Here is a 24,712-nt window from a genome sequence, read left to right on the forward strand (position 1 = left end):
CTTCTTTTTTGAGAAAGGCCTGTATTGCTATAAATTTCCCTCTGAGCACTGCTTTCGCAGCATCCCATAGATTTTGAGAGGTTGTGTCTTCATTATCATTTGTTTCAAGGTAGTTTTTGATTTCCTCATTGAGCCATTGGTTTTTTAGTAGCATGTTGTTTAGTCACCATGTAGTAGGTTTTTTCTCATTTCTTTTCCCATGGTTGATTTCTAATTTCATGGTATTGTGGTCAGAGAAGATACTTGAGATAATTTCTATGCTCCTAAATGTATTGAGGTTAGCTTTGTGTCCCAATATGTGGTCGATTCTTGAGAATGTTCCATGTGCATTTGAGAAGAATGTGTATTCTGATTTTTTGGGATGTAGTGTCCTGAAGATACCAATTAAGTCTAACTTTTCTATTGTTTCTTTTAGGATCTCTGTTGCTTTATTGGTTTTCTGTCTAGAGGATCTGTCCATTGGTGTGAGTGGGGTATTAAAGTCTCCTAGTATGATTGTATTCCCATCGATTTCTCCCTTTATGTCTGTTAATATTTGTTGTATGTATCTGGGTGCTCCTATATTTGGGGCATATATGTTGACGATAGTTAACATCCTCTCCTTGGATGGATCCCTTAATCATTAAATAGTGTCCTTCTTTGTCTTTCTTTATGTCTTTTGTTTTAAAGTCTATTTTGTCGGATATGAGTGTTGCAACTCCTGCTTTCCTGTCGTGTCCATTGGTATGAAATATTTTTTCCCACCCTTTCACTTTCAGTCTGTATGTATCCTTTGTCCTAAGGTGAGTTTCTTGTAGGCAGCATATTGAAGGTTTTTGCCTTTTTATCCACTCAGCCACTCTGTGTCTTTTGATTGGAGCATTCAGTCCATTGACATTTAAGGTGATAATTGATAGATGATTATTTATTGCCATTTTGAACTTCGTGTTCCAGTTGATTCTGTGGTTCTCCATTCTTCCTTTCTTTCTTTGGTTGGATGGTCTCCAGTTATTATCTGTTTGAGTGTTTTTGTTTTTTTTGTTTTTTTTCATTTTTTGCGAATGCAATGTTTGGTTTTGGCTTGTGGTTGCCCTGTTTTTTAAGTATGCTAACCCCTTAATTGTGTGTTTTAGCCTGATGGTCCTGTAAGTTCAAACACTTCATTACTATATTAAAATTAAGAAGAGAAACATACAAACAAACAAACAAAAAGGGTTGTTTACTTCCTAACATCCCTTGCCCACATTTTATGGTTTTGATGACTCTTTTTAATTTTTTTCTTTTTAATTTTATTTTGTTTGAAGCATGTTCATGATTAAATCTGTATGTTGGCTTATTTGAGTGACTGCTCTCTGATTGCGGTTTCCTCAGTCCTAGTTCTTCCTCTCCTTGTTCTTTTTTTTTTTTTTTTCCTTTTTCCTCCCTTTCTTTCTTTTTGGTTTAGAGAAGCCCTTTCAATATTTCTTTTAGCCTGGGTTTTGTGTTGCTGTATTCTTTTAGCTTTTGTTTGTTGGAAAAAATTTTATTTCTCCTTCTATTTGAAATGATATTCTTGCTGGATAGAGTATATTTTTTTCCTTTTAGCACTTTAAATATCTCTTGCCATTCCCTCCTGGCCTGTAGTGTTTCTGTAAAGAAATCAGCTGATATTCTTATGGGGGTTCCCTTGTAGGTAACATTCTGCTTATCTCTTGCTGCCTTGAGGATCCTCTCTTTATCAGTAACTTTTGCCATTTTTATTATAATGTGTCTTGGTGTGGGTCTATTTGGGTTCAACTTGTTTGGTGCCCTCTGTGCTTCCTGTATCTTGAACTCAGTATCCTTTAGATTTGGGAAGTTTCCAGCGATAATTTCTTCAAATATATTTTCCATCCCCTTATCTTTTTCTACTCCTTCTGGAATTCCTATTATGCATTGATTGGCCTGCTTTATATTATCCCATAGGTCTCTTATATTGCTTTCCAGTTTTTTGATTCGGTTTTCTGTCTGTTGACCAGATTGAGTGATTTCCATTATTCTATCTTCCATATCACTGATTCATTCTTCTGCATTATTCATTCTGGTTTTTACTGCCCTTAGTTCCATTTGCATCTCTGCAAATGAATGTTCTAGTTTTTCTTGGCTCCTCCTTATATTTTCTAGTTCCTTTCTGAGGGTATCTGCATTACTGTTCATATCTTCTCTTAATTCCTTCAGTATTTTCACTATTTCTCTTTTGAACTCCAGGTCTGTCTGACTGCAGAAATCTGTTTCATTGTTGACTGTGTTAGGTGAGTTCCCCTGTTGGTTTGACTGGGGGTGGTTTCTCAGCTTCTTCATCTTGCTTGTTGTTTTCTTTTTCCTGGTGGAGTTGTACTCTCCATGGCCCGTCAGTGCTTGCCTTTTCACTGCTGTGAAATGTTTCCTGAGGGCTGGTGTTTTTGGTCAGTCTTCTTTGAGGCAGTGTGGCTTTTCTGGAGTGTTGATGGGGCTAACAGGGTCTCTCTGAAGCAAAGGAGGACTTCCTGAGGGCAGACAGGACTGGGAGGTCCACACCACTATGGGAGCAGATTTCACTTGGCCAGGCAGAGCTTGCTCTGGTGTTTTTGTGCTGTCGGGCTCTTGCAGGAGGCTGGCGGTGCTGGGCAGCTGTTCTGCAGGAGTGCAGCGCCTCCCAAGGGCTGGAGCAGCTATCTGGGTCAGTGCCAACCCTAGAGGCTCTTCCCCAAGGCAGCCTCACTCAGAAGGACTGTCTGAGAATTAGGCAGATCTTTTCACTGTCCGGCCAAGCTTGTTCTAGCTTTTCTGGGCTGCAGGGGCTCCTGCAGGGGGCTGGCTGTGTTGGGCAGCTGTTCTGCAGGAGTGCAGCACCCCCCGAGGGCTGGAGCAGCTAGCTGGGCTGCTGTGAACCCAAGAGTCTCTTTCCCAGGGCAGCCCGAGTCGGAAGGACTGTCCGAGAATTAGGCAGATTTTATCACGCCCCGGCCAAGCTTGTTCTAGCTTTTCTGGGGTGCGGGGGTTCCTGCAGGGGGGTGGCAGTGCTGGGCAGCTGTTCCGTGGGAGTGCAGCACCCCCTGAGGGCTGGAGCAGCTAGCTGGGCCGCTGCAAACCCAAGAGGTTCTTCCTCAGAGCAGCCTGAGTCGGAAGGACTGTCTCAGAATTAGGCAGATCTTTTCTCGGTCTGGCCAAGCTTGTTCTAGATTTTTCTGGGCTGCAGGCCTTTTCCCAGGGGCTGGCGGTGTTTGGTGCTGCTCCGTGGGTGTGTAGCCCCTCCAAAGGGCAAGCAGGCCAGGGCAGGGACAGCCCCTGCGGTGGTAGGTTTCCAGCATTTGTTGAGGCTAGCCCTCCTGGATGGTAGGCAGCCCCAGGTCCGGCATGTACGTAATGGGTGGCAGGGCGGTGGGGGGGATGTACTGCGAAGAACAACTTTCTGATAGCTAGCTGGCCAGTAAGCTCGCTGTGGCATGGGGAGTATTCTATGGGGGCCAACCCTTCTTCTCTCCCCTCCCCAACACTGGCGCAGACCCAGCTCTTCTCCCAGGTTCCCTCTGATGTGGCTTTCCACTTCCTCGCCCTTAGTGTATTGCTCCCTCCCCCTGCAACGCTCTGCTTTCTAGTCTCCCAGGCAGTCTCTGCCCAGTCAAACTTGACAGACTGGTTTCTAGACCTCCCAAGCAGTCTCCGATCCTCCCTGCCCCCCCAGCCCTTTCCCGGGGACTAACCTCTGGAGCCAAGGTCTCGGTGCCCAGCCCCCACCCAGGCGTCTCAATTTTTGGTGACTGTGCTCGTAGTTCAGATGATCTGTTCGGTTCTCGCTCAGCTTTTCAGAACTCCGACTTACTGCTACACTCTTCTCTGCATCTGGAGATTCCTCCAGTTTGGTTGATCTTTCCGTCGAGTAGGTGACTTTCCAGAGTGTGGGATCCCTTTCTCCTCTGCAGTTCCCTTTCAGGAGCGTCCGTCCAGCTTGGATTCCCCTTCTCTCACTCTCCTCTTTTCTCTTGTTTTACCTAGTAATGTCACGAAATTCTTGCCGTTATTGGAGCTTAGGTTCTTCTGCCAGCGATTGGTTGCTGTTCTGTGCGAGTCATTTATCCCATAGATGTGTTTTTTTTTGTTGTGTTTGTGGGAGAGGGCAAGCATGTCCCCCTACTCTTCCACCATCTTGCCTCTGTTCTCAACTGATACTTTTTAAAACTGAATTTTTGGAAATTCTTCTTTAGCAGATAAACAGTATAAAACCCACATCTAGACCTTTTAATATATTAATATTATTAGTTCAGAGGTGAAAAACCGTATGGTATTTCATAAAATTAGACATTTATTCCTAATATATAAGATTAAGAACTTGTTTTAATCATCTTTGAAAACTGGAATTAGAAGGATGGAACATAATAGCAAGTGTCTTACTGAAGACAAAACATTGAGAGGCATTTCCGTGGAAAGATCATGATTAAAACAAGAGGACCATTTTTAACCATAACTCTGACCATTATGAGTTAATACTGTTCTGAAACTTTTGGCCAATCTACAAACAGACAAAATGAAAATAACTGATGTAGGAATTAAAGTAGAGGTGAAAATTTTGTTATTTTTGAATTATGATTATGCAGCTAGAAAGCCCAAGAGAATCAACTGATTGATTCTTAGGAGGAGTTGAAGTAGGTGGTTGCACATGCAGTAATTATCTAAAAATAGCTTTCACAAAGCAGCAGAATCAACTAGAAGATATAATGTATTTATTTTTTTTAAATTTTTTGTCTTTTTGTCTCTTTAGGGCCGCACTTATGGCATATGGAGGTTCCCAGGCTAGTGGTGGAATTGGAGCTGTAGCCGCCGGCCTGTGCCATAGCCACAGCAACAGCAATGTCAGATCCAAGCTGTATCTGCAACCTACACCACTCCTCCTGGCAACGCCAGATCCTTAACCCACTGAGTGGGGCCAGGGATCGAACCCGTGTCCTCATGGATGCTTGTTAGGTTTGTTAACTTCTGAGCTACAACCAGAACTCCTAGGAGATATAATTTAAAAATTTGTTTATAATCACTACCCAATTACAAAATACCAATGACTGCCCTAACAAGAAAAGCACAGACCTTATTTGCAGAAAACTATACAACTTTATAAGGAACTGAGCAGTTTGAATAAAGGGGAAAATGTTCAGTTTTCTTGGATAGAAAGGCTAATTTAAAAAGTGGTTAAAAACATGTTCTTTGGCATCAGATAAATCTGAGTTTGAATCTCAGTTAGCCCTGCCACCTACTCTAAACCTTAACTTTCTCATTGGCAAAATGAATTGTAATAATCCCAAAGGATTGTTATGGTAACTAAATTCAGTAATATGTATTAAGTATTTATTGTAGTGCCTTGTACTGAGTGAGCCCTCAGTTAATTCCTTCCCAGGTATTTATTTAGTACCTCCTTTTATTCATGTTTTAGGTGTGATTGAACCAGACAGGGCTCCATCTGTGTGAGCTTAGTTCTAGAGGGAAATTGAAAAGAAATACAATTTCAGGTAGGAAGAAAAATAAGTTGGGGTAAGGAATTACAACAGTGGTTGACGTACTTTTTCTGTAAAGAGTTCCATGGTAAACATTCTAAGCTTTACAAACCACGTGGTCTCTGTTGTACCTACTCAGTTCTGCTATTGAGGAGTTAAAGTAGCCATGGATTGTGTGTAAGGGAATGGATGTGGCTGTGTTCTAGTAACACTGTGTTTACAAAAACAGGCAGCAGACTGATTTGGGCCCACAGGCTGTCGTTTGCCAACCCCTGGATTAGCGTGTGACAGGATAGAGGGACTCTTTCAGATAACATTCTCCAAAAAGGCTTGATAGAGACCTGAACAGAGTGAGGGAATGAGTTGTAAGGCTAAAGAAACAACAGGCGCAGAGGCAGCTCTGCTTATTGGAATTCTGTCACTGTGAGGAGGCCAGTTAAATGAACACTGGGGAGAGAGGCAGGAGGTGAAAAGGGAGAGGTGGGTACAGGTTAGATCACATAGGACCTTGTAGTTCTTGGCAAGACATCTAGATTTCATGTGTATAGGAAGCTGTGGAGCTGTGGAGTGACATCATCTAATTTTGAAAAGTCATTCTGGCTACCAAGTGGGTAATTAAGTTTTCTTTTAGATATATTTGAAATGCTTATATGTAAAGAGTAAATATAGGATTTAGGGAAACAGTTATATAATTGCTAGGAATATCAGACCTTTGGGGGTGAATGGATTACTCAGTAAGTGGTACTAGGCAGTTACTTAGGTAATGGTTGTTTTTTAATGTCATTCAATTTGTCGTAGTCACTACCATATGGAATGGAATTAAATGTCACAAAATTAAAACAAAAGCAAAACTTGGTGAAAACCTAGGTGTTTATTGTTAATGATAATCTTCAGAGAGGTTCTGATTGACACTGAGGGTTTTTGAAACATCACCGTTTTCCAGCATCATCACTTACAGCTTTGTTACCTTATTATGTTATTCCAGCTTCACGGAGGCCTCCAGTTTGCTGACAGCCCCATTTTCCTTTTGTCAGCTCCCTTCTGTCTTTTCCTTTCTCCTTGTTGAGCTTAGATTCCATGGTCCATCCTCATAATAGCTCACTTGAAAAATGCCCTCAACTCCCTTGTCTTTCTCTCATCTTACTTGCCTGGAACGCCACCCTGTTTTAACCCCATTCTCTTCTATCTTTGCATCTGTACCTGAATAGATGAAGAAGTCAGGAGAAGAGCCATCCAAGTAGACATATTGGCTTCCTTTTAAATTTTTTATCACAAGCCTCCAATAGTCTATAAGCACTGTCTAGCTCTTTTACTATGGTTTTCAAATAAGCCTCCATTCTTGTTGTCAGAGATGAGAATTTCATACTTGTTTTCTCAAAACTCCCCCACTTCTCTTTCATTTTCAGCTCATGACCTTTCTTCTTGCTTCACTTGAAAAAAAAAAAAAAAAAACCTTTCAGATGAAAATGTTTACTTTCCCATCATCAGATCTATTTTGTCAGCATCTGTCCCATCTTCTTTTCTTCTTATACATTATGTTGAAGGAAATTTCTGTTTTCCTGTCCAAGACTCTTCACTTATCCAGGTATCTAATCGTAGTGATTGCTGCTTTTCCTATCCTCTCCCATTCCACTACCTAATTGTTTCATAGTGTAGAGGCAAGCTAACATCTTGATTTTAAAGCAAACACTCTCTCTTGATATCACATCCCTATCCAGCCTGTTATATCATTTCTTTGCTGCTTTTCACCAAAGAATTGTCTAAACCGGAGCTGTCCAGTAGACATAAAACGTGTACCGTGTATGTAATGGAAATTTTTCTAGTAGCCATATTGGTGTCCAGTCTGTTTTGTGGAAGGTTGCTCAGCAGTTGGTTGTAACTTTGTTGCATTTATGAGAGAAGGTAAGTTCCAGTCCTTCTACCCCATCATCTTCTAGTAGCCGTATTAAAAAAGATAAAAAAGAAACAGGTGAGATTAATTTTAATATATTTTATTTAACCCAGTAAATTTCAAATATTTTAACGTATAATCCATATTAAGTATTAATGGCATTTTTTATATCCTTTTTAGAAAAAAATCTTTGAAGTCCAGAGTGTATTTCATACTTAGGATACATTTCAGCCAGGGCTAACCCTACTTAACGTGCTGCTCAGTGGCCACATGGCTGGCTAGTGGTTACTTTATTGGGCAGCAAAGTGTTAAACATTCTGTCTTGACTGCTCTTCTGCCCTCTCTTATCAGACTTTAACATCTATTACTCCACTGATAATGTTCTGGTCAAGTTCACTGATGACCTCTATTTTGCTAAACCCAGTGACTGTTTATGTATGTCTTTCTCAGCCTTTCAGCAGCATTTGATTCAGTTAGCCACCAACTTTTTGAAATAATTTCATCCCTTAGCTTTCATGCCACTTATTCTCCAGTTTTGCTTTCCTCATCTCCTTTTTGCTATTCCTAATCTCCTTTGGTATCTTCTTTTACCCCCAACCATTGAATTTTGGTGTTTTTCAGGGCTCATTTCAGGGCTTTTTAAAAATAACACTCTTTTCTTAAATGAGTCCATCTATCCTTTCATATTTAGAGCCACCTATATGTTGATGACTTGCAGATTTAATTGTCCCCCTCATTCATCTTCTCTGAGTTCCATAGTGATCCAGCTAGCACTCTACTTGGCATCTCTGATGGGACATCTTACTTTGTCCTATATAGAACTTGTGATTTACTTTTCAATCACAGTCTTTCTTTTCAGTAAATGGCAATATCATCTGTCTACCCAAATTAAGATGCTCAGTAGTATAAGAATTGTCCTGGCTTCCTTCTATACCTCTGCATCCCATCCTTTCTTTCCTTGATTTTACTTGGTCTTTCTCCAGAATGTATCTTGAATTCATTTTCAACAACAGGGTTATCATCATGATCCAAGCCTCTGTTGTCTCTCACCTGACTTCCCGACTGGTCCTTACCGCTGCTACTCTTGTCTTTCCACCAGCCTGTTCTCCACATAGGAGCTAGAGTTATCTTTAAAAATGTAAATGAGGAGTTCCTGTCATGGCTCTGTGGAAACGAATCCGACTAGTAAGCCATGAGGATGCAGGTTCCATCCCTGGCCTTGCTCACTGGGTTTAGGATCTGGCATTGAGTGAGCTGTAATGTAGGTTGCAGATGTGGCTCAGATTTGGCATGGCTATGGCTGTGGTGTAGGCCAGTAACTATAGCTCTGATTCTACTCCTAGCCTGGGAACCTCCATATGCTGTGGGTAGGGCCCTAAAAAAATGTAAATGAGATTATAGGTCATTCCACTTGAAGAAAACCTTCCATATTTCCTTTTGTGCTTGAATAAATCCAAACAGCTATTATTATATGTGATGTTTCCTTTGCTCCTTTTTGCAGCTTTATCCCACACTGCTTGCCTCATCACTTGCAATGCTGCTTCAGTTTACATTGCCTTTCCTCTCAGTTCCTTCTCATCAGTTTTTACTCTTTCAGTGTCTGTTCATTTGCCTTTTCTGAAGTTTCTTTCCCTATCTTTTTGCATGGCTGGCTTTGCTTTATCCAAAGTAGTTCCTTCCTGTTATATTATCTAATGGAATCCTTCATGGCATTTATAACAGGCTTTAATTACTTGTGTACATTTCATTTTTTGATTCTTCTCCTATAACATTACTTCCATTAGAACAGAGAGTTATCTCTTTCCTAGCATAGAATATTGCCTAGTATACTGTAGATGCTCAGTTAATCCTTTAGTAGATTAAAGCAAGGGTAGAAATAAGGAACATAAGCTCAATAGAGCAGTAGTTTAGGCTTCTGCATGTTGGACTCCATAGGATATTCCATAAACCTAGAGAAAAAAAAAATGATGTTACATAGTATTGGTATTAATAATCTGTAGTAATTCTGGACAGCACTAAGATCTCAATATAAAAAATTGACAGGAGACATGAACCAGTAATGAATGAAAGAAATAAAAATGACTAATGTACATGAGAACAACTATTAATTTTTCCCATTATCTAAAACATGCAAATTAAAGTATCTAATTTTTGCTTCAGATTTTCAAAGATTAAGAAAATACTGTTAAGGTTGGGATAAGAACATAAACGTAGCTAGAGGAGTATTAATTTGGCATAGTCTTTCTGGAAAACACTTGGCTGTTTCACTGACTTTCTTCCTTTGTGGTAACTTATGGTTTCAGAACTTTGGTTTGAGTACAGTGGTTCAGTTTATTAAGTAGTTAGATCCAAACAAGAGTAGTTTTCATGTTGTGTTTGACCAGTGTCACTGTATTTCCCTCCAAAAAATCAGATGTTCCATAGTATATGTGTTACTTTGCTGTGATGCCTCAGTGCACTAAAGTGCACAGTTTGAAAACTGCAGATATGGAAGCATCAAGAAACTTAAGAAATGCCATGATTTAGTAATTCTTCTAGGAATCTATCTTAAGAAAACCGTTAAGAGAGGAACAAAGATTTGTTTATAAAATTCTTCCACTGAATAACAACCATCAAATAGCCATATATTTACTTTAAGGAAACAAGTGTTCTTATTTTATGTTGCAAGTCCCTCTCAGACTTGAGCATCTGGCCAGGTGGTCTCAGCACTGACTCCTTTTCAAGAGTTGTGTAGACCATCATTTCTGTAATTGCACAGTGAAATCAATCTGTTTGGAAATTCCAGTCTCCAATTTGAATCCTTAGGACTTGATTCTGATCGAATGAAGTTCTCTTTTTATTATTTCTGGGATAAAAAGTTTTAAGTAATTGATGAGGATTTGCTTCTGAGATTGAGTTGCTGCTAGTTAATAAGCAGGAGACATTGTTAAACAGAGACCACTGAAGAAACAGTCCCAGCCTACTCCTCGCTGGTTCTGTGGCCTTGAGAGGTTATTTAAATGTTCTGAACTTTGCTGATATGCCCACTTCAGGTTGATGGGTGTGCTTCTCAAGTGAGATTGTATTTGAGGGGCTGCTTCGTAATGTTATGTAGACATGGATATTACTGTTTTTTCAATCTGGCTAAAAATCTATTCCATATGTCTTTTCTCAGTAAGTTGTACTATGTTTTATCATTTTTACCTGACTGATAGAGTACTTGGTACTGAGGGAGAACTGGTACAAGTTTTCTGTTGTTAGGTCAAATACAGAACTAGTATAGGAACTCGTAGTGTTTTAACATGACAGCATTTTGGTTGGTAATAATGAACTTAATTGTTCCTTCCATCCGTCATACGCCAAGCTAAGCATTTTACATACTGTTTCATTTAACTCACACAATAAAGTTGCTATGTTTAGATGCTGTTGTCATGCCCTTTTTAGATGAGGCTGAAGCTCAGAGAGGTTAGGTAATTTGTCCAAGCTCACCTTGCATTTAGTGGCAGAGCCTAGATTTGAACTCAGGCCTTCTGATGCCACAGCCCAGGATCTATTTACCACTATGCTGTCTTATTATGTCGTTTTATGGCCTTCTGTTTCATGAAGATGTAGTAGATGTTTTAAATCTGCTTTTAAAAGTTGTGAGTTGAATATTTTTATTGTTAGCAATATAGTAAAGCCTTTTATTCATACAGTCTCACATGCACATTTAAGAACATAGACTAAAGCCAGAAGCAGAGGTTGAAGCAGATCTGTCAATTCAGATAAATTATTCTGTGGTTTTCTAAAATACGCAAGGAATCTTTATTTTTTTTTATTTTTTTCTTAGGTATCTGAAAATATGGGTGCTATCTATAATCATTAAACTGTCATTGTTACCTTTGCTGTCTGGAGTTAGTAACTCAATTGTATTCATTCTAAACAATGATCTTTTAAAAAAATGTATAAAATGTTACATGTTAAAGGTTGGCATTCTTTTACCCCCCTCTCCTTTCCAGGCATTCTTTAGTGGCAGACTGAAGGCCAGAGGGAACATCATGCTGAGCCAGAAGCTTCAGATGATTCTTAAAGACTATGCCAAGATTTGAAGGACATACTACAATATCAATTAAAATAGAAAAATTAAATACTCTCTTCACCTAAATACGCAAAAGTGATTCAGCAAAAATGGTCAGAGTTAAGATACAGGAGAAATTGCTTCACATTTTCAGATTTCAGATAACTTTTCAGATACTCATTTTCTACTAATTTTTATGTTATTATTTTTACAAGGAACTGTAAGCTGGCACGTGATTATCCTTCTGTTCTTAGATCTATGTCTTCATAATAATTTTTCACTCAAGTCCAGTCTCTTTAGAATAATGTAACATTTAAAACTTATAAGGGAAATTAAATGAGTAAAGGCCACTTGATGCCCATTACACTTTATTTTGTTATTTTCTGTTATCTGATTTATTGGTATTCTAATTTTAACATGAATTTTCACATAAGTACTCAATTTCATACTTTGCTGTAATAGCTAGTGTTCTGCTTTAAGGCAAGATAAAGGTCTTTATGTTTCCAAGTAGTTTTCTTTCTTCACCCCTCCCTTTTGCTGGAAATTCTTACATATAATGCTTGGAAATCTATCAAATATGTAATTTCCTTTGAAAAAATTAACTATAGTTAATTAAAAAAATTGTATTAATTTCAGAGGTACAGCTTCAGATTTTTTCAGGTTATTACAAGATATTTAATATAGTTCCCTGTGCAATACAGTAAATCCTTGCTTTTTATTTTATATGCAGTGATGTGTATCTATTAATACCATACTCCTAATTGGTCCTGATCCCTTCCTTTTCCCCTTTGGTAAGCATGTTTGTTTCCTATATCTGTGAGTTTGTTTTGCCAATAAGTTGATTTATATTACTTTTTTAGGTTCCACATATAAGTGATATCATATAATATTTGTCTTTGTCAGTCTGACTGACTTAATATGATAAACTCTAGGTCCAATATGCTCGCAATATGCTGCAAATGGCATTATTTTAATTTTTTTATATGGCTTAGTAGTATTCAAATGTGTTTCTTTTTTTCTTTTTTCTTTTTCTTTTTTAGGGCCTCACATGCAGCATATGGAAGTTCCCAAGATGCAGCTGCTGGCCTACACCACAGCCACAGCAACTACAGATCTGAGCTGCATCTTTGACCTATCCCACAGCTCACAGCAATACCGGATCCTTAACCTCCTGAATGAGGCCAGGGATCAAACCTGCATCTCCATGATTACTAGTTGAGTTCTTAATCCTCTGAGCCACGGTGGGAACCCCTTCCATTGTATTTATATTCCATATCTTCTTTATTCAGTCCTCTGTTGATGGACACTTAGATTGCTTTCATGTCTAGACTATCGTGAATAGTGCTACTGTGAACATTGGGGTGCATGTATCTTTTTGAATTATAGAGTGCCTACCAAAATTCCAGACTCCTAGAAGGAAGGCAGGTATTTAACATACACCACATCGTTCAGGAAAAAAACAAAACAAAACAAAACAAAAAGAAAAATTGTGAGCATCAGCTAAAAAGGTGTTTAGATTTATAATATATGTGCATGCAGTGTATTGGCTGAAGTTGCCTAGTAAGTGACATTTAGCTGCTAGGGTTATCAGAGCTTAAAAAATAAAAAAATTATCTGAGGGGTAAAGTGTTGAGGCACTAACATCCAAAATTTCCTCATGGAAGAGCTGTTGGTAGCCTCATCCAGAATCCTTTTTTTTTTTTTTGGTTTGGTTGCATAACTTTTGAGTCCACAGCTGACAAGAATCAGAAACTAGAGAAGTAGAGAGTGCTGTGTGTTGGGGGGAGCGTTGGTTGGGGAAGTTTCTGAAGGCAGCATGGAAGATGATGTAAAGGTAAACCAGCAAACACAGACTAAAAAGTGTCACTTCAAGTGTGCATTATATATTATCTTCCTTAACCTCTTTGGAAGTTTCAAGCATGTCAGTAAAGAACAATGACGGGTTAAATCAGCTGTCAGCAAATACTTACTATAAAGGACTTGATAGTAATATTCTAGCTTTTATAGGCCACATATGGACCATATGGTCTCTGTAGCACATTCTTTTTAAAAAAAAAAAAAAAAAAAACAGCTTTGTAAAAAAAAAAATGTAAAAACCTGTACCAAAACAGGCTGGGGGTTGAATATGGCCTGTAGGTAGAAGTGTTGGGAGTGCCAATTTAGAAAACAAAATTTTGAACCGTCACCTTTATTTGCTTCAAACAATTATGCAAGTATGAATTCAAGTGAATTGTGAAAGTATGCAAGTCCCTCTCCTACTTTCAGACTAGGGCAGGTGAAACTTCACAGCACACACAGTGCTTCTGTTCCTCCCAGCCACGTGTGCATTCCCTTCTCAGTGAGTGGCACCAGCATTTATTCAGTTTCCCAAACCAGTAACTCAGGTATCACCCAGATCTTTACTTTTTCTGTCAACATTCATGAACCACTACTCTATGTAGACATTAGTGTTTTAGGAGTTCCCGTTGTGGCTCAGTGGTAATGAACCCAGCTGTTATCCACGGGAACAAGGGTTCGATCCCTGGCCTTGGTCAGTGGGTTGAGTCAGGCTTTGCTGTGAGCTGTATTACAGTTTGCAGACTCTGCTCCGATCTGGCGTTGCTGTGGCTGTGGCGTAGGCTGGCAGCTACAGCTTCCACCCCTAGCCTGGGAACTTCCATGTGCCATGGGTGTGGCCCTAAAAAAAAAAAAAAAAAAAAAGATGAAAAAAAATTACCGTTTTAGACTTACCACTTCTGAACTGTGTTCTTTCTTCCTGTCTCGCTCCCTTTTTTCCTTCCTTCCCCTGCACATATGGTGTATGAAAGTTCCCAGGCATCTGTGATCTCTGCTATAGCTGCAGCAGCACCAGCTCCTTGACCCACTGAGTGGGGCCAGGGATCAAACCTGCATCCTCATGGATACTAGTCAGGTTCTTAACCTGCTGAGCCACAGCTGGAACTCCTGAACTGTTTCCTTAGGAAAAACTTTGAGGGCTAGGATTACTGGGTCAAAGGGTAAGAACAGCTTTATGATAGTCCTTTAAGGCCACAAGGTTTTTTTTTGTGCTTATCCCACTTGGGGAGGTGAGGAAAGGAGAGCAAAATGTCAGCATGTTTATGAACGGGGAGTTCTGACATAAAAATCAAAAGTGACAGCCTTATACAAGTTGAGGCCTGCTGACTGCAACTGTGTTTTAGTTTCTAAAGTTAATAAAATTTCTATCACCAAGAAAGAAAAAGCAGCTGAAGCAACACAAGCAGTTGGACCTCTGATTGAGTGAGGTGGCTGTGGGGGTAAATTGGGCAATTCTTTGCTTCTGTGTGCAGGTGATCCCCGGGGGAGCAGGTCCCTGCATCTGACAGGGAATGAGCACATAACCAGAACATACAGTCCTATTGTCAGAATATGTCATAAGAAGGTGGGTAGGAACATGTGTTATAATGAATTGAATCTTTTGCCTCTTTTTTTTTTTTTTTCCCTTTTTTTCTTAGGGCCACACCTGCAGCATATAGAAGTTCCCAGGCTAGGGGTCTAATCAGAGCTGCAGTTGCCTGCCTACGCCACAGCTACAGCAACCCAAGATCCTTAACCCACTGAGTGAGGCCAGGGATCGAACTTGTATCCTTAAAGACACTGTGTTGGGTTCTTAACCTGCTGAGCCACAACGGAACTCCTTGCCTTTTTGAAACTCAACTGAAGTTGGGGTTCAGTAGCATCCAAGCCTCTGACAAAGAAAGCCATCATCTTTGTCCAGGTCCCAGCAGAAGACGTGAGCAATAGAGCATTTCACCTTAGATTTCAGAGTGGGAGATTAGAGAAAGGGGAATTTGGTACCACTGCCTTCTGGCCAACTTCACTGTCACCTTTAAAAATAGGCTTATCTTCTTTTTCCTCTGCCTGGTTGAGGCTCCTCAGTTTTATAGACCTGTGGAGGGGAGTTCGAACAGGTGGGGACAAACCATTTCCTCTCACTCTTTAGCTTAATGTGTAAGCTATTCAGAAATACGTTATTCAAGGCCATCAATGGATAGTCAGTAAGTAAGTATTTATTGAACTCCAAATGTGTATCGGGCATTAAAAATATGGATGTGAATAAGGAAGAGAATATCTGATCCTTAAGTAGCTGATTGAATTGAATGAGTGAATCCAGTTTTATCGTTACTTATTAAGGATGATTGTCTTTAAAAGACATTTTTTAGCAGATGTTCAGTGGTTTCTCAGGTTTTATAAAAATTATTAGAGAATAAACATTTTCCCATGAGTTTAAGAAAAATGTAATTTTCCACATATGAATTGTTAGTTCCTATTCTTCAGCATTGACAATTCAAAAAAACAAAACAAAACAAAACAAAAAACCCACGTTTGGCAGAAGGGAGTGAAACTCTGAGAAGTTAATGCATTGTCCCAGGTCATACTGGAAATAAAATAAGAGTCAGACCAAGAAACAGGGTCACCAACTCCTGGCTGGTGTTTGTTCTTCTATGCATTCCAAGCACTATCTCTAAACATATCTTTCTATCCCTGTCTTAAGGATAATATGATTTGTCTTATACTCCTTAATTAAGGAGAACGGGCCTCTGAGAAGCGCTGTTTCTATAGAGCCCGACTTATGCTTATTCTGTAACTTTGGAATTACAGAACATTTTCTCACTAAAGTTGAAATGGGAGAAGGCTGGGTTTTGTATGATTACTGGGACCAGAGAGGCCAGTGACATTTTTTATTTCTGATTTTCCTTGCAGAGGTGAAAATATGCTTCTCACTTGTACCTTACACCTCCTTTCTTTATGTTTTAAAGTTCCATTCCCTTTTTATAGCACCTTAGGGATTCCTCCTTTCCAGACCTCTCTCTACTCCTTCTCTAATATCCAAACCAATATTCTTTGTATTTTTCTGATAAAATATTTCTTGAATTAATTAGGCAAAGTCAAGTTCTTTCTTGAATTAATTAGGCTTATAACTATACCTGTTACAAAAGAATAATACTTAGGCCTAAGACATGGTCTGTTAACTCCAGTTTCTATATAGTAGCTGATCTTTATCTTTGTGTATCTTAAAATTACTGCTATTGAAAACATTGAATTACTGTAGAGCTATAACTATCACTCAGGCATTTTAAAAAAAAATTGCAGGTTACAAATCTCAAAATTAAATTAATTAAAATGTTTAGTTGGGAGTTCCCTTCAGGGCTCAGTGGTTAACAAACCTGACTAGGATCCATGAGGATGTGGGTTTGATCCCTGGCCTCACTCAGTGACTTAAGGATCCAGCATTGCCGTGAGCTATGGTGTAGGTCACAGACACAGTTCGGATCCCACATTGCTGTAGCTGTGGCTGTGGTTGGCCGCTGTAGCTCCACTTCGACCCCTAGCTTGGGAACTTCCATATGCTGAGGCATTGGCCAAAAAATAAAAAAAAAAATTATTTATTGAATGATAGTTGATTTATAATATATTAATTTCTGCTGTACAGCAAAGTTACTGGTTATACAAATATATATTTTTCATTCTATTATGGTTTATCACAGGATTTTGAATACAGTTCCCACTGCTATACAGTAGGACCTTGTTGTTTATCCATTCTATATATAATAGTTTGTATCTGCTAATCCCAAACTCCCAATCCATCCCCCCGCTCCCATGGCAACCACAAATCTATTCTCTATGAAAAACCTCAGAAGTTCTGATAATCAAATGGGCCTCTTTTCATACTCAATTTCACTTTTATATGTTAAAGAATGAGTTTCATCGTGATAGTTTAGGGAGAGCATTACAAAGTTATCTGATACAATCATGCATTGCCATTATTGATTGGTGCAGTTGAAATAGATTATCTGTTGCTAAAATGTGTTAACATCTAAGGAACATATGCAGGAACTAGTAATTGCCCCCTAGTTTTGTGAGACCTCATACATACTCAGGCTTAATTTTATTCCCTTCCTGATTTAAAACAGCCCGCCCAATTGGTAGGGAATAGTTGCACTTGGCTGAAGACTCAAGTCCATTTGCTGCTGGTAACTTGTGTGAGGATCCAGCAAGTCATGTCCCAGGCTGGTATCTAGCTGTTAAGAGCTTGAACTTGGTCATCACCAGGTCTTCTGTTTTCAAGATTTTAGCAGTCTATAAGGATTGAAGTTCCAGTCTTCCTTTCAAACCAAGTATTTCACTTTATCAAAAAGGAGTGATATTGTATATGGATGTTGAATGAAAACCAGTGATTAAAAAAGAGTTGGCATAATCAAGATGCCAGCAGTCTTGGTGGAATGGAGGTGGTGCTGGCCCAAGTTTTCCAGCCTCATTGTCACTTTTCATTTAGTATTTAATTCAAAGAGTCTCTGTCCTGCTTACAGTGAGAAAGCCAATGTCCCCACCAACATGTCCAAGTATTCTTGGGGAGGGGGACACTGGCTAATATTTTTTCTATTCATGTTTTGATATAATATTCTGATTCCATTAAATTTTCAGTCTCTTAGCTCTCCTTTTTCAGCTACTCCCTCTTTTATCATTGCATTGACTATAAATGCAGAATAGCATTCATTTTTTTTCATATTTTATTCAAATCAGTCACACAACATAATTATGTACTGAAGCATTAGGATAGAGGGTTTACCTCAAAGCTCAGCCTAGTGGGCAACTTGTGGAACTTACCAGCCTCTCAGGTTCCTAGCTGTGCCTTGGTCACTCCCACTTTTGAAAAGTTCCAGACTGGCTGACTCCTCTCCCATCTGCCCTCCTCACCCCCCATGTTTCCCAAAGCTCCATACTCCTACTTTATTATACCTAACAGCTTAGCTCTGTTTCACAGCTAGAACATTGGTGCTCTTTGCAGCCTGGGAGGATTTCAATGTATATGCCTAAACAAAGATAATTCTTTCCCTAAAAGGAATGCTGCCTCCACTTTACAAGTATTTATTTTTTCCTTTTGGGCAAAGTAAGATGGCAAGTTAGGGAGTAGTGAGTGGGAAGACTTGGAAGCAGCTTGGGAAGAGGATGCTGGGAAAGGAAATTGGCATCACTGATTTGCTTACCACCTGCAGTGCCCTGGGCAAGGGTTTTACAAGTATTATCCCAATTATCATCCCAACAAGCCTATGAGGTAGATAATATTGTTTCTCCTACTATAAAGACAAGGAAACAGGTTTGGGGAGGTTCAGTAACTTGCTCAGGAGCATAATGCTGAGTGGCAGATCTGGAATTTGGATACAGGCAGACTTTGTAAATCACTGTAAAATGCTGCTGCTGCCTGACCCATTATGCTGACGCCCTGCATCCATTATTGCATTCTGTTCCTGTGAGTTATGTGCAATTTTCATCCTTTTTTCCCCAAGAATAAACTTTCCAGAAGTCTCAGAGTTGGGATGTGGTGGCGCCAGGAGTCAAACCCAGCTTGCATCACTAATACCCTAAGTCTATGTGGCATGTTGCCTTGATGGGCTTTCCGCTTAAAATAGTCATGTATCTGTACCTTTACTTGGGCTTAACAAGCAGAATGTATAATGACCCCATTAAAATTTTTCCAGCCTTTATAATAAAAATCACAGTGTTGATGCCTGAGAACATTTTTTTTTTTTTTAAAGTTTACAGTGTGAGCAATAGAATAGGAGAAAGAGTGCATCAAGGAAGATTAAACACTTTCAGATAGTAAAGACACTACTGGGCAAGAAATATACACACTTGGGATTGTGAGGTAAGGGTATTGCTCTAATTTTGGAATTCCAAACCATGGGTTCTGTCAAGAAACATCTTACCATGTACTTCAACTTGTCAGAAATAAACTGGCAAGAATGAAAAAACATCATTTAGGTTAAATGTTGCAATGAAAATACTGTTTCCACTGTCTTTTGAAAATACAGTGCTTGCAGAAATATCTTGCACATAAAAATTATGGAAATGGTGATAGGGATATTGAATTTATTTATTTATTTATTTACTTTTTAGGGCCACACCCACAACACATGGAGGGTCCCAGGCTAGGGTTTGAATCAGCGCTGTAGCTGCCAGCCTACACCACAGCCACAGCAACACAAAGTCCGAGCCGCATCTGAGACCTACCCCATAGCTCACGACACCACTGATCCTTAGCCCACTGAACAAGTCCAGGGATTGAACCTGAAACCTCATGGTTCCTAGTCGGATTCATTTCCGCTGCACCACGATGGGAACTTCAAGTCTGTTTTTAAAAAGTAGCTTAATGGAGAAATTAAGAGAATGTAGAATCAATAGCATGAATAGCATCCATCAATATCCATCCCACGGGGTGCCTGAATTCCTTTTTTGATGTCCTTGGCAGGTGTTTGTGCAGCCTTTTTTTGGTTACCTCTAGTGTTGGAGAGCTCTCTTTCCTAATTCAGGGAGGGACTTTCTTAGGGAAATGGGCTGTGTTAGGTGTTACATAATTCAGTGTAATGATGAAATATGTTTTCTGGTATAATCTGTTGATTTTTGTTTTTGCTTAGTGAAACAGGAGAGATTTAATTTCTCCTGTTTTGTAGATGTGGTTCAAATCCTTTTCAAAATGTAGGAAATGTGAACTTGTGGGAACAATGTTAGACGTGGAGTAAGGAGCCACTTGCATCTTTGTGCGATTCCCGAGAATCCCTTCTCTTGGCTGTTTTCTAGGCGCATCTCTTGGGGTTGTTTTAAGAGTTAAATGCAAATGAATCTGAAATCAGTTTTAATAACACCACTTTATTGTTCTGTACTTTATGAGTCATTAAATTGAGGCAGGCAATGCCCTAAATGTAGTCAGATGAGTGTAGAGTGCAGTGAGGCAGATACTTTGCTTAATTATACAGGAATTGTCAAGACCTGGAGCACTTGCGAGCCCAGAGTTTGCGTGGGGGTAGGGGGTGGATTCTAGTTGTCAAAAATATTTCAACGCTAGGAAAGGGAGCACGTGTTCCAATCTACCTGCAGGCAGGGCAGATATTTCCTGTAAAAGATGCTCCCAGCTTCCCTTCCCTGAAGCTCTGGGTCCCAGATTCATTCCATCAGCACCCAAGGACCTCCCACAATGAAGTAGTTTGTCCCTTGAGGGCTGAGGTCCTGATCAGATTCCAGCAGGTGGGTCTTGGCTCTAGGACCCAATCCAGCTCTGCTCACCTTTCCTGGGGTGAGACTTTACTCATCTGATAGTGAAGGGCCTGCCCTTACGGGGAGACTTCTGTACTCAACCATTACCTGCCTACTTTCTATCATTGGTGCCTTAGTTACCTCAACTCTCTGTTCAACATTTTGTATTGGATTCACTTAATAAGAAACCATTTCCTACATAATGCCTCCAGTTTTCTAAACTTCTGAGATAGTATGTCTTAGATGAGTGAATTAACATTTACATACTGCTATAGATACAATAGAAAGACCTGCTGTAGAGCAGAGGGAACTCTACTTAATATTTTGTAATAACCTATAAGGGAAAAGAATCTGAAAAAAATATGCATAACTGAATTACTTTGCTGAACACCTGAAACTAACACAACATTGTAAATGGACTACAGTTAAAAAGAAAAAAGAAAAAAAAAGAGTGGTTTTCAAAATACGGTCTTTGAACCAGTAGAATTAGTATCTCCTGGGAACTTGTTGAGATGCAATTTTTTTAGGCTCTATGTCAGCTGTACTGTATCAGAAACTCTAGGGATAGGATCCAACAATCCACCTTCAGGGGACTCTGACTCACCTAAATGTTTTCACACCCTGTCCTGCACTGTCTGGTTGTCCTCTGTGAAGGCAGATGAGGCCACTTCAACCACATTTTCACCGCCCACTCCCCCCGTACTAGTCCTAGAGTAGATTTCTGCCTAGTTTCAGTGTTCATTCTACCTCTACCATCTTGTTGCTCAAATCCATCAAAAAGATCATGATTATTTCTATATATCAAGAGTCCAGGCTAAGTAAGATCACCAGGAGAGCACAATAAGCCACATATTCTGGTTCTGTGACTTACAGACCATCCTCATCTGACCTAGCTGGGTACTTGCTCTGCAATGGCAAATAACACAAATTCTTTAAAGAACAAAAGAAATGCTGCTGGAGGCGGTGGTGGGGGTGGTGGAGAAGCCCAAAAGATTGAAGTCAGTTTGGATATAACCCTGTATCACACTCAGGATAACTTCCCTGTGTTTCCTTCTTTTCTCCTCTGTTCTAGTTCTGATTTTCTTTCTTATAGGAGCAGATGAGTAGTTTGACAAAGCTTTTAGCTCATGAAAAGAGCATTACCTTATTTATAGACTTTGGGCGTTACTATCTAGAGGTTTAAATGTGAAAGCTGAGGTATGGCTTCATGACTGCTCTTAATTTCCTCAGGAATAACTAATAACAATACATCATTGTTTAGCAGCTCTGGTTTTCATTAAATTTAATTAAATCTCCCAGAAGCTTTAAATTTAGGCTAACTTCAAAATGCAGGTGGCTTCTGTTAAGTATAATTATATTTCCTTTACAGCTGCCATGGTTTGGGAAAACTGGCCTGTCAGACTTAAAATCTCTAACAAGCTTACCAGTCCTTGGGTTTCAGAGAGACCATTCCCAAGCTCAGCTCTCCCTCCCTCCCTCGCATCCCTCTTTCCTTCCCCCTTTTGCTGAAAGCTAAGGCGAATGTGAACCTAACAAAAGTTGCCCAATGGTGCTTACAACCTCACTCACGAGTTAAGGTCAACATTTCTGAGATTCGTTTTGTCAGATGGAGTCCAAGACAGTCTTGGTTGACCACTGGGGTAAGTTGGGATTTTTGAGTTCACTAGATTCTGTGTCCAAAGAACCAAGTGGCCATAGGGCCTGGAGAGGAGGAGAACATGGGTCTGGGGCTACCTTAATGGCAAACCCTAACTGGCGGAGTGGAAGGGGACTGCAGGGTATGGAGCTCCTTCTTGCCTTCTGTTTAATCCTTTTTGCTTTGAAAGGATGTGCTTATTCTTTTTATATCTAGACTTATAAAGGACTGTGCACATGTGCAGTGAAGGCAGTGCAGCAATATTGCCGAAGGCCTTTGGTGAACCATCCGTACTTCCCAGACGGCAAACTGAGTCATGAGAAGGGATCTGCTCAAGGGCAGTTTTCTGAAGCCTGCAACTAACAACATTGTAAATGGACTACAGTTACAATGTGGGTGGGAAAACTGAGGCCGGCATGGGGGGTAGGGAGAGGAGTTATTTAACAGGTACAGGGTGCAGCACTGGTCCTCTAGGCTCCAAGGTTTTCACAGGAAAATTCTTCCTCGGAGGTCCCAGAAAAATTGCATTTTTGTAATTGTGCTGAAGTTTCACATTAGCATTGTTCTCACCTAGCTAAGAGCATAGTATATCATGACAAAGGTAGGGCAGGAAGGTTGCCAGGACTTTGATGAAGTTCAAAATTTTTTTTGCACTCTTGATATCTGTTGCACTTCCCTGGGTCTGAACACAGATTATCTAGGTCAATTCAATTTCTTTGGAAGGAAACAATTTTAAAGTTGCAAGCAGATATCTCTACTACTTGTGTACATTCTGTGGGATTTCAGCTGGCATCTAGTGCACATTTAATGACGTGCAGGCTTGTGATGTTGATCTGTGGTCAATCAGGGATCAGTTACAAGCAGTTGAATAAGTTGTCTTAATTAGTGTTATTTTAATACAGCCAAACCAAAAGTTTTGAAGTTTTGTTTCTATTTGATAGTTGTGTAGTGTCTATAATATTACTATAATCAATTTCTCAATATTTTCAGTTTTCCTGCTCTCCATACAAAATAAAAATATTTCTCTCCAATTAAAGAGTGACTACGGACTGGGTATTAGATGATATCTGGAAACCTTACTGTTTACTCTAACAATCCTTATATATGACACTAATGATTTAGTGATGTTGAGTATCTTTTCATGTGTGTGTTGGCCATCTCTACATCTTTTTTAAGAAGATTTTTAGTTTGATGTCATCCCATTTGTTTGCTTCTGTTTCCCTTGCCTGAGGAGACATACCCTTCAAAATACTGCTCTGACTAGTGTCAAAGAACATACTACCTGTTTGCTTCCAGGAGTTCTATGGTTTTAGGTCTTACATTTAAGTTTGGATTTATTAATCCATTTTGAGTTTATTTTTGTATATGATGTGAGAAGGTAGTTTAGTTTGATTCTTTTGCATATAACTGTCCAGTTTTCTCCACACCATTTATTGAAAAGACTGTTTTTTCCTTATGGTATTTTCTTGCATCCTTTGCCATAGGTTAATTGCTCATATAAGTGTGGGTTTATTTCTGGGCTCTCTATTCTGTTCCATTAATCAATGTCTGTTTTGTGCCAGCATCATACTGTTTTGATGACTAAAGCTTTGTAGTATAGTTTGAAATCAGGGAGCACAATACCTCTTGTTTTGTTCTTTTTTTCTTAAGATTGTTTTGGCTGGTCAGGGTCTTCTGTATTTCTGTACAAAATTTAGAATCATTCTAGTCCTGAGGAAAATGCCATTGGTATTTTGATAGGAATTGCATTGAATCTGTAGATTCCTTGGGCAGTGTGGTTATTTTAACAATATTCTTCTAATCCTTGCGATTTTTATCATGGAAATGTTCAAGTATGCACAAAAGTAGAGAGAATACTATAATCAACTATCATATCACTTCAACCCTACATAATTCAGTCTGCATTTCTAAACAAGAACATTTTCTTACACAAGCAGAACACCAATGCTACCCTTAATGAAATTCTTAAGAGTTCTCATCACAAGACACTTTTTTTTCTTCTGTTTCTATACAAGAAGGTGGCTGTTCTTGGGTAGAACCTATTGTAATCATTTCATGATGTATGTGAGTCAAATCATGATGCACTATACCTTAGACTTACACAGTGCTGTATGTCAATTATATCTCAATATTGGAATTAAAAAAGGTAGCTCCCTCCTACAGGTGCACACTAAAATGAAAAGCTACTGCATTTGACCCCCACACATAGAGCGAACCCCACCACCCTCTGCCTGGTTTGAAAAGATGAACAAGGAAATCTAGGAAATGCTAGGGCTACTTCCGAGTGCCTGTGACAACAGAAACACACCCATGATTACAAATGAGCCCAGGAGCCTGGCGTCCAGGTAGTTGGTGCTGGACCCTGTGGGGCCCATAGTTGGGAAAGGAGAGGGAAGGCTTTCTGCGTTCAGGCTCAGATGGCATGAGAAACCTGTCCTGGGGAAGGAGGGGCTCCCATCCCTAGGGCTGTGTTTCTGGGGTGTCACTGTCCTCTGGCTCATGCCTCCTACCCACCACATCCCTCCATTTCCAGAAAGTGCTTCTTAGGCACTCCCTACACATTCCCACTCCATCTACTTGCTGATGGCTAAAATCCCCCGAAGGTGAGAAAACTTGTCAATCTCTAATCAGTGATGAGA

The 24,712-nt window shown here is 39.7% G+C and overlaps 1 protein-coding gene and 1 long non-coding RNA gene across 4 annotated transcripts in view; both read left to right on the forward strand.

Annotated features, from left to right (window-relative positions):
• The window catches only part of HSD17B4 (hydroxysteroid 17-beta dehydrogenase 4), an 87,942-nt gene extending 75,833 nt beyond the window's left edge, over positions 1-12,109 (forward strand). For 2 of the 3 annotated variants that reach the window (XM_021081514.1, XM_021081510.1), the window contains one exon: positions 11,328-12,109. In XM_021081514.1, coding sequence (XP_020937173.1) covers positions 11,328-11,417 — 90 coding nt within the window. In that variant the 3' untranslated portion in view covers positions 11,418-12,109. 3 annotated transcript variants of the gene reach the window in all.
• Positions 14,046-24,311, forward strand: LOC110259451. Its single transcript, XR_002341862.1, has 2 exons — positions 14,046-22,077; positions 22,290-24,311. It is a non-coding gene; the product is annotated as an uncharacterized LOC110259451 (long non-coding RNA).

This window comes from Sus scrofa, chromosome 2 (assembly GCF_000003025.6).
Source record: "Sus scrofa isolate TJ Tabasco breed Duroc chromosome 2, Sscrofa11.1, whole genome shotgun sequence".
Taxonomy (NCBI): domain Eukaryota; kingdom Metazoa; phylum Chordata; class Mammalia; order Artiodactyla; family Suidae; genus Sus; species Sus scrofa.